This window comes from Populus trichocarpa, chromosome 19 (genome assembly GCF_000002775.5).
Source record: "Populus trichocarpa isolate Nisqually-1 chromosome 19, P.trichocarpa_v4.1, whole genome shotgun sequence".
Lineage (NCBI taxonomy): Eukaryota > Viridiplantae > Streptophyta > Magnoliopsida > Malpighiales > Salicaceae > Populus > Populus trichocarpa.
The window spans coordinates 11,965,093-11,975,782 of record NC_037303.2 but is presented as its reverse complement, the minus strand read 5'-3'; the positions used below and the strand labels follow the sequence as shown (position 1 = coordinate 11,975,782).

At 35.1% G+C, this 10,690-nt stretch overlaps 2 protein-coding genes and 1 long non-coding RNA gene across 3 annotated transcripts; 2 read left to right on the top strand and 1 right to left on the bottom strand.

Annotated features, from left to right (window-relative positions):
* The first annotated feature begins 4,034 nt into the window (after positions 1-4,034).
* On the top strand, positions 4,035-6,906 carry LOC7475782 (uncharacterized). The gene is made up of 3 exons (XM_002325931.4): positions 4,035-4,282; positions 5,005-5,186; positions 6,610-6,906. The coding sequence occupies exons 1-3, from the start codon at positions 4,171-4,173 to the stop codon at positions 6,622-6,624; spliced, it is 309 nt and encodes a 102-aa protein (XP_002325967.4). The 5' UTR covers positions 4,035-4,170; the 3' UTR covers positions 6,625-6,906.
* Positions 6,907-8,037: 1,131 nt separating this feature from the next.
* Positions 8,038-9,827, bottom strand: LOC7475781 (uncharacterized). The gene is made up of 3 exons (XM_002325499.4): positions 9,600-9,827; positions 9,065-9,348; positions 8,038-8,830 (listed from the first exon to the last, which is right to left on the bottom strand). Exons 1-3 carry the CDS (start codon positions 9,738-9,740, stop codon positions 8,302-8,304), a joined length of 954 nt encoding a protein of 317 aa, XP_002325535.2. The 5' UTR covers positions 9,741-9,827; the 3' UTR covers positions 8,038-8,301.
* Positions 9,717-10,661, top strand: LOC127904783 (uncharacterized). The gene is made up of 2 exons (XR_008058229.1): positions 9,717-9,850; positions 10,475-10,661. It is a non-coding gene; the product is annotated as an uncharacterized LOC127904783 (long non-coding RNA).
* Positions 10,662-10,690: the final 29 nt, after the last annotated feature.

Here is a 10,690-nt window from a genome sequence, read left to right as displayed (position 1 = left end):
CAGGGGCCTAATTGAAGAAATTGGAAGTTTATTGATCAATTGAGGGCTTAATTGCATAAATCAGAGGCCAAGGACTAAAGTGAAAAACGCGGCCAACTATGGGGGCGGAGATCGAATTTGGCAGGGATACAATTGAAATGAACAAGAAATGATAGAGGACTGATTTGAAGTTTGGCTCATTTAAATGAAACGGCGCGTTTTATCCAAAACGACGTCGTTTCATATATATATAAAAAAAAAAAAAGAGGAAGGCCAGAACAGTGTCGTTTTGAACGACACTGTTCATCTTCCTCCTTCCCCCGTTGAACAACAACAGAAGACAAAAACCATTTTAAAAAAAAAACCGTCCCGCCTCTCTCTCCTCGTCCCCACACCTTTAGACCACCGAACGGGTCACTGGCCGACCAGCCGTTGCGTGATTGAAGGCGCACCTGCTCCATTTTTTCCTATAAATAGAGAAGAGAACAGACACAGTGAGAGGGGGGAAGAAAAAAACAGAAGAGAGAGAGGAGAGGAGAAATAACACAGAAAGCAGTAGAGAAGAGGAAGAGCCAACCTTCGGTCAGCAACCACCAGCAAAACCACCACCAGCACCACTGTCAGCTCCTCTACCCAAGCTCATCGTCGCAGGTAACTCTTCCCCTGTTCATCTTCTTGCATGCAGAACGTGCACTGTGCACGTTCTGCAAGCAAGAAATTAATTAGCTGGTTACTGTGCAGGGGCACAGTAACCGGCTAATTAATTCCCCCAGTTACTATGCAGGTCTAATTAATTAACATGTTACTGTGCAGGTGCACAGTAACCACCTAATTAATTAACGGGTTACTGTGCTTATGTACAGTAACCCGGTTACTATTTGTGCACAGTACCCCGTCACTATTTGTGTACAGTATCTCAGTCACTGTTGTGTACAGTATCCCGTCACAGAAGAAGCATGATGGCTTGTTGGGCCGAGATCGGCCCAACCCAGTCTGGGCCGAGATCGGCCCAACCTTTCTTTGTTGGGCTGAGTCCGGCCCATTTACTTGGGCCGGCCCAGCCCGATTTGTTTTTATATTATATATTATATATTATAATATGTTATAATATATGTGTGTATATATGTATATATATATAAAATATGATAATTAAAAATATATATATATATATATATATATATATATATATATATATATTTCTAAAAATATCTTTAAAAATATTGTTGATTTTTCTGCATTTGTTTTATCAAAGTGGATTAATATTTGGTTATATTTTTATACTGTAAGAATACAAACCTAGTATTAAAATACCCGATTTGTGTCAAAACATCAAAAAATACATAATTACAAAAAAAAAATGTTTTGTTTGCATGCATACGGCCTAGTCTCTCCAACATATATATATAAATATTATAACATCATATTTTCACACAACAAAGGAAATTTCAAAAAAAATAATATATGTATTAGCATGCATTTTGGCTTTAATAACCAGTTTATTCAAGCCATGAGAACTAGGCCAATATTTCAAAAATTCTAAAAAAATCTTTTTGTCCTCTTTTAGTATATGGGATTACGAATTTATACGTAAAACGTATTCCTGAAATTAAAAATATGTTTTTTTTACATAGACACTAGAACGGTTAGGTTTTACCCGATAAGATAATGACCTCCTTATTGAGGAGGACTTTTCTTGAACCATAGACGGACCCACAACTAGAAATACAATAACACCTTAAGCTTTTTTATCAGACAATCAAGCAATGCAGCTTACCTTAGGTAGGGCGTATTTGGGGTGCTAATACCTTCCCTTTACGCAACCAGTCCCCGTGCCCGATCTCTGAGACCAGTTAGGGTTCCTAGTGACCAAAATACTAGGTGGCGACTCCCACACCTTTTTTCACTGCTAAGAGACAAAGAATTCCTTGTCTCCCCACATTGACCAGATATATATCCCATCACACATTCGAGGGTGGACGATCGCCGCGACGTCGCTCACGCGCGACAGTGGTTCTCCTTCCTTCCTTTAAGTTCCATACTTCAGGGACTACATACCTCCCACTTGAATTGTACTCGTTAAATTTCAACTGTTGCACAGAAAAAAATCATTTGATTAGTTAAATAGCTTCTGTTTTTTAAATTAAATTTCATAAATAATTATATTTTAAATCTTGATTTTGTAAAAATTAAAATAATTAGAGACATGTTTTTTATTTATTTTGCATAAAAAAATCTATTTCATAACAGTTTTAACTAAACATATATATTTTAAAATCTACTTTTTAAAACTGTAACTAAAAATATTTTTTTAAATCATAATTGCAAAAGTTACAACAAAATTAAACACACACGTAAGATTCATTTCACTTCCATTTTTTCCAAATCAAATACAACCTTGTTTTATTAATTGGGCCATCCAAAGCCCAAATCTTACCTTAACAATAAACATTGGATTCCCATTCAATATAAAGACTTTATTGTATAAATTAAATTATTATACAAAACTCTAAATGTTAGGGGTAAAATATTGTGCACAAAACACTCTCACATTGTTCAAAAATTTTCTTTTTAAAAAAACAATTTTGGTATTCGAACTTTTTTTGCGCAATTGCATCTTTTTTAGGTTAAATTAAAAAATAATTGAATCAAATTTGTTGAATAAGAATAAAGTTAAAAGAAGAAGGATCAAAGTAGAAAAGACATCATAAATGGGTGATGGTCTTAAAGTTTTCATAAAAAATTTAATTTAGTCCTCAAATTTTCTAAATTGTACCTATTCAGTTCCTAAATATTTTTACAATTCAATTTTGATACAAAAATTTATTTTTTTAACTTTTTTAATCCTTAGTTTGAAAGAGAAGAGAAGGAGAGAGAGAGATTGCTAAATTCATGCGGTAGAGAGAGAAAATCAACATTAACACTAATTCTAACAATCAAAATGGTCGATCTTAGTGTTAACGGGTTCCATTTAGTGAGGGGGGTTTCACTTATGTGTCTTTCACCCTGAAGTTATCTAAAAAATCAAATTTAAGCCTAAGAAGATTTTTGGTTTCAGGTTTTTTTGGTTTTTTTTATTATTTTTTTAAGGCCGTTTACGAGTTTGTTAAGTGTTTAAGCTTTTTTCTATATGTTTTATGTCAAAAATAGGTTGAAAGATGGATTTATAAACAAAAAAATAACCCAATTTTTCATGCATCATAAATCTAGGGAAATTAGACAACATGTGGTCTGATTTATTTTTAAAAAAATATTTGAGGTGGACAACATGTCATTCACTCCATTAGATTTTAAAAAAAATAATAACCAAAGAAGGATAAAATTGAAAAAACTTTTCATTTGAAGTGAATTTTCAAAATAAAACAAATAAAATAGGGACTAAATCTGAAGGGAAAAAAAGTTTAAGGGCTATTGTGATTTTTTTCATAGGCAATGCACAAATCGAGGTAAATAAGAGAGAAATAAAAGGAAAAAAAATTAAACCAGCGTCAAATAAGACACAATCACCATACATACACTGTCTAGGAAGAAAAAGAGCATCGAGATGCATCAAATAACATAACATAACAAATTTTTTTCATCTCCAAAATTAACCACATATGTTGTCTAAAAACAACAAAATAGCTGATGCGCACTAATCAACATCATTTTGTTTTTTATATATCAAAATACAACATCACCCAAGAACAAATAATTATTGCTAAAAAACCAACTATCTTGAAATGATGAATTCTTTGTTTGAAAGATGCCTTGAGAATTTTTATTTTAAGAGTGATAGTGTCGTTGCATTGTTTTTAGAAAAAGTGAAAAATAAAAAATACTCCTACTCATAGTTAATGAAATTTTGCTTTTAATGGTCCTAAAATAAATTCATTCTAAAAAACTTTATAAAAAGATAAAAATATCCCTTAATAATTATAAAATGATAAATGCATAGTGTGAAAATATAAATCTACCCCATGTGCCGGAGATAAAAATATAATTCCACTGTTATAATCAAACAGTGGATTACGTCTACTAGTGATTTTCCTATGTTAATTAATTAATTAATAGAATAGAAGGGCTTACCAAAAAGAAGAGACAAGGTGCAGCACACAGAAGCAAGGAAAGAAAGAGAAAGAAAGTCATCTCTTCAAACCCTTGGTTGGTTCCCTTCAACTCAAAATCGAAGAAGAAGCGATAGAAATAAAATCAATGGCAGAGAAAACCGACGTGAATGCTAAATGGGACGCGTGTCTCGATCTGTCTGTCCGTCGCTTCGTTTACTCTTCCTTGGCCGGTGCCTTTGGCGGTCTTCTCCTCTTCAGTCAGTCTCTCCCCTTTTCTTCTTTCGTTATTGTTAATTAATGAATATATATTTATCCCTTTTCCTTAGTTTTTTTTTTTCAGATATTTGTTACTGCCACCTTAATTGCTCTGTGTTCAGTCTGGATTTTTGTGCTAATTTACAGTCATGATGATATTTTCTTTGCCCAAATTCTCCAACGCTGCTATTTTAGTTGAGAACCCAAAATTCTTCAATGCTGTTATTTTAGTAGATAACCCAGATTCTCTCTTTGGATTTTAATGAAAGTGGCTTTCATTTTCTGCATTTTCTCATGGATAATCCAACGCTCTAATTGAAATTTGCTCTCTCGCTCTCTCTCTCTCTCTCTCTATGCTTTGAGTGACCCGTGTTATGAGTTTTGTGAAATTGATGATTTTCTTAATGGTAAATTTGTGGGGGTACTGTGTTTTGTTCCTTACTCCTTAAAATTTCCAATGATCAACCTTGCATTTATCTAAAAGAATCCCTAAAATGTTAACAGCAAAACCTTTCTGTAGTGCTGCATCTTTAAGTTCTGAGTATCTGAATGGTTTAGATAGTTTAGTAATTAGACGCCTCACATTTAATGCTTGATGCGAAAACGTGGTCTATTGCAATGACAGTTCAACTCTTATGTTTTGTTGACTGGTCACTGCATGTTTTTTCCCTTTATCGAGGATTCAAATTGATTATTGTGATCATTTTAAAAAAAAAAAAAATAGGGTCCCCTGTGTCTCGTTGGGCATCTGTGGCTTTCGGTGCTGGAGTAGGCATTGGGTCTGCATACACGGACTGTTCTCGTATTTTTCAGGGATCACCTGCAAAGATGGAATGTCCCAAGAAAACATCAAGTGTTCACAAGGAGTTAACACCTCTGAATACTCCCAGTGTTCCTGCTTCTCAGGTATGCTGATGATAACAAAAAATATTTCCATAAATAAAATTTTTCCACTCTTTTTTGTACTCCTTTCACTGATACTTTCGTACTATTTGATGTATATTTTGTGAACATACTGTTATATATTATTCTCCATGGGTTATTTATCCAGTGGCAATGGTCCTTATAATGTGCTCATGCCTGAGAAATGGCATTTATGTAAATATTGCAAGGAACAAAATGTCTTTCTGAATTTGATTGAATATTCACTGTATGAACTTTCATAAAAAGAATTGTCATATTTACCATTCTCATATGAGATGGACTTGGTATTGTTATTTTATAACTAATCACTTGATTCAAGGACCTTTCACACCAGGAACCTTAATGTATGTGCATCTTAACGAGATAATTTGAAATTTTTTCTGTTATAACGATAAAGAAAAAAAAAAGATTGAACAGGGTGATGTTATAATTTATCTATTTATGAAAATTAGAAGAATTTTTTCTTAATATTTCACATGATCCCTTAATTTTGTTGTGTGTATGGCCTCTTCTCTACTGACACTACTACACAATTCTCATCTAGAAGCATGATGGCACATGGTATGTTAGCATGTCATATCTGTATAGCTTTTAATCTAGTTTTGACACAGGCAGGATTTTCTTAATATTCATTTTGCGTGTGTGGGTTTTCCTTATGGCCACCATAAGTATATTGTGCCAAGACCTTCAGGCATTGTCTCTCATTTTTTCTCACAGTTGGCTGTTATGATATGAATTTTGCAGGTTGCTCAGTTTACCATTGTGTGTTGCACTCATTCTGCCTACTTTATCTTGATAACCTTAGTCTCAGTACACATGGCAGCAAAACTTTTTCAAGAATTATGACAAAGATGTAAATTTAATTTAATCAGCTGATCTAATCTCCACCAAAATGTTTGCTTATCAGTTTAGACTAATATTGTGCATAGCATTGAGTGACTTTGTTCATGCTCACTAATGAGTTCATAAGTTTTATGCATTTGATTTAGTTTTCTGAAATGATATTATAGCCATTTATTTCTAGTATGATCCCATGCAGCTGTACGTTGACTACATTGTTCAGACATTCATGATCTTTTGGAATTGAATTTGGTTAAGTTAGAATAATGTTATTTATGTATTGTGAAAAATATAATTTAACCAGAGTTTTGTTGATTTCTTACAATTCCTTGTAAAAATTCCTACGGCCAGCTCAATAATAATGATGAAGAATCTGAACCGGGTGAATTTTTTTATGTTTATGCACCAACTGAAGCGAGCTTGGTGACTTGAGTGGATTATTGCATTGTGAAATTGTGATCTATAAGATCTGTTGGATCTTTACTTGTGATTTTTTTTTTCAAATCATGTTTATCATAAGAATCTGCATGAAGAGTCTGTTTATGTGGTGCTCTTTTGTTTCCAGGATGGCCAGGACTGAGAAATGTTATATGAAGCTATCCTCAAGTTGCTTGGTTACAGATCAGAATTTTCTTAAAAATGAGATTGCTGTTGTCCTTTTTCCCGGGTGGCTTTTGAAATTGTAGAATGAACATTGTCCTTGATGGCTACACTGTTAATGTACTCCAAATTTCCAATAGATTGTTACCTTCTGTCCTGTAATTCTATCAGGGTAAAGTTTTAATACCAACAAAACGAAAGAAATAATAGACTCAGGTGAAACCATAAGGTGGAGATCTTATATGCAAAGTTTTTTTTTTTTTTTTTGAAAAAAAGTTCAAATCTTACAGAAAACTGTTGCGGATGCACTTTGCTTTCAATCACGTTGTAATGTAGGATCTCTTCTGTCATACTGTGACTTGCTTGTTGATGGATGTAGCAGGATATATCTTTTTGGTTACTCAGGAAAGCAAAGGTGAAGATTGATGGATGTGTAATTTGCATCTGATTCCCACCCCCCCTCCTTTCATCATAATCTGTGTTGTCATCCATATTGTACTCTTCGAACTCCAGGATCTTAAAAACCCAAGCACCAATGTGTTGAGAACTGCTTGCACCTGCCAGATTTGATTGCGCTATTAGGGATGGGTATTGTCCGAGCTATCGGGGTCTTCATGTTATTAGTTCAGTGAAGTTCTTATTATGATCAAAGAAAATTAACTCAACTCATTCTCACTGAATGACAAGATTTTGAGCTTGGTAAACAGCTTTTCTACCATGCCACTTGGCCCAATTATGTTTATCAACTTGTTTTTGTAAATGAGGCCAATCAAATTGGTTTGTCTACTGGACTCCGGCGTCATAAATGCTAATTGCAAGTGACGCTGATTAATGCGAATGATCATGAACATAAACTTAACTCTAAAAATGGAAGGAAAGTTGCTGGCAACTGGATGGCATATGGGTGAATTTCTATGTTGTGCTGCTACTTTGTCAGAAAAAACAGGAAAAAAGCAACGTTAAAAGAAACACATGAGAAAAACCATTTCCTGTGAAGAAGGCACAAATTCTATCCATAGGCACTCGCAGAAGTTAAGGGAAACATATTTCCAAGAGAATAGATGCGGTCAGGTTTGTATAGAAGATGGGATACTATCCTGAAATGGGACAAAACAGGTCAAAGGTTTTCTATCTCGATAGATGTTGTCCTAGCATTTGATATCCTTATATTAGGTTTATGGTGTCCTGTCCTAAGAAAACAATTGGGCAGGTCATTTGAATGTTAGTTGATGCTCGTTACAGAATGAAGAATCACAGGGATCAGTGGCCACTAGACCAAAATGCAGCCGCCTGACAAAAAGCACCCGTGAATGTTAACAAAGTCCAACGCAAATCTATGCTGATGAACTACATGGATGCTATCACTATGGTACTATAGCTTACGCCAGGGAAATAGTTCAAAATATTTGGAATGCACTCGTGATGACATGCAAAGAGGGAGTGGAACCAGGAGCTGTTCAAGCTACTGTTGTTCCTGGATGGCATTCTAGCTTACACTAAACTTCGTGCAAAAACTACTCCTGTACTTGGACAAAGTAGATAGGCCCTCTAATCTGTTAGACACTGGAAGTTCTCCAACTTTAGCAGCAGCCTGCTATACGAGTAACACCTAGAAATCATCGGCCATCTTATACAATGGACATTCATGAACTTGCTTTCAGTTTTGTAAAACCAAACCATCATGCAGCCATTTTCTAATGATTGTAAAAGCCTCATCTGCATCTTTGTCTTCTTCAGGAGAGTTTGGTCGATGGGCAAAACCATGACCTCTTCCCTCAAAAATCACCACCTTTGATCCCTGGCCAATGCTCTTCTCAAAATCTTTCAAGACACTGACTGTGCATAGAGGGTCATTATCTCCTGAAATAAACAACACAGGAACCTTTATGGAGGAGGCTAAAGATGGGTTCATCCTTGTACCATAGAAGGAGACCCCAACGCCAAACAATGCTCCCTGATCTCTGGATAACGCATCTATCACTCGGCCTCCTCCGAAGCAAAATCCAATTATACCAAGCTTCTTTGAGATTCCTGCAGCTAAAAATTCATCAACCATCCATTTTGCTGATGTATCAATGTCTTTTGCGACCCTCTGTGGTTCCTGTTTTGTGATCCATTTTTCCAACAAAGTCATCGGCTGGTCTTTCGTCCACGGATCCCCACGAAACAAGTCTGGAATTAGAACGCTTCAATCCAAATAAATAAACACAAGTTACGGAAGCTTCAAAGAGTCAATTGCAACTTGTGATGAAAATGAATTCTAACCGTGACACAGACATAGGTATTGCAATTACAAACATATGATTGATGTCATGTCTGTGCCTATCAGAGGAAAAACATCAGTAAATTGTGTTTGCAACATGACAGGAATATTGACATTATCAGGAAATTAGCTATCAATTCAAGGTAAAGCAACTTACTTGTAGCCATTACAGGCGACACGATACGCAAAGTCTCTTGTTGATGAATCTTCGAACCCAAAAATATCAGACAAGAGCAATATACCAGTTCCATTATTATTCTTCATTGCCTTTAACAGATAAGCATCGATGCTATCATCACCTTCCCCTATTGAAATTTCCAATCCACTGACTAACTCGCAAGCTTCATCATCTATATCATCTTCGATTTTCAATAGGCTGGAAGAAGCTCTGCAGGCAGTGTTCCCTCTACATGATCTCAAAAGGTTTACACTGCATTTTCTCTGAGCATAAACTGAAGCTTTAGAGTCAGAAAGTTGTATTGTTCCAACATGAAACAACTTCAATTTTAACATTTTTGCAAAAGCTCAATAAAATATGGAAAACTGTACCGATGTACAGCATTCATAGTGTCAAATAATCAAAAAGCTGTTATCTGGTAGCTTGATTCAGTTATTGTATGCGTGCCGTGTAAATAGTAGGCATGCGTTCTTAGTTAAAGAAAGAGCACTTGAAAAAGAGAGAATGAACGTACAGGAAGAAGAGGAGAACACTTTGAAAGGAAGTGAAGCCGGTTGCTGTGGCTGTAGTGGTGATGGAGTGATGGCTTTCTGGTGGTGCCTGTGGTGGTGGTGGTGATTGAGAATGCAAAGGAGGAGATCGAGACAAATCCCATGTCAGTGGCTCTCCCGTCTTACTTTATTAGAGAACAGATGAAGAAAAGATAAACAGAATGCTGCAACACTTCATGATATGAAAAAATCATCCTAGTTGCTTCCTTTTCAGGTCAGATATTTCTTTTTTGTTTTTTGGAGCTTTCTGTAAACAATTCCAGGCCTCATATTTTCCTTTTTGGCTTTCCTTTTTTCTTTTGGTTTTAAGAACTAGAAAGTGCCCCACAATTTTTATAGGTCAATACCAGTATACTGATGAATTCATCTTGTAAACTTACTGCCTTCTCATTTAAAAACGAAAAACAGAAAAATATCGAAAGAAATCAATGATTGGATCCTCCCATATAATTTATTAATACAAATATCCTCTCATACGAAGGCTTGTGCTAGTTTCGTTTACAATATAGCTTTAGCTAACAATATTATTGACAATGATAATTTGCTACATAAAAATTAAAACTACTTAAGACTTCTCCTTTGAGAAGATAAAAATGCAGTAATAAGAGAGAATATGAAACAAAACGAAGAAAAATACAGCTAAAAATATTAATAAAATAGCAGCTCTCTTGTGTCATCATGAACTGTGCATCGAAGGGAACTTAAAGCTTGGCTGCTACCATGGAGATATTCTCATTAACTAATTCTAGTGAATTGTCCAGTCTTTGTAGCGTGTCTTTCAGATGATCCATTGCTCTTAACTTCTGTTGCTGCAACTTGAGTTTTTCTGATTGTGCAGGAGATCCTGTTGGAAAAACAGCAACATGCAGGTCAATTTGGTTGCTGCCAGGTCAATTTTTCATCACAAGAGTATTACATGAAATTCCAACTACTAGAATGATACCACGACAAAATACTGAAGCTTTCTATGGAATTTTTTTTCTTCATGTTAAGAATAAAGGACAATGAAACACTTGCTTGTAAAAGGTTGGAATGCTGCAAATGATATCCGCTC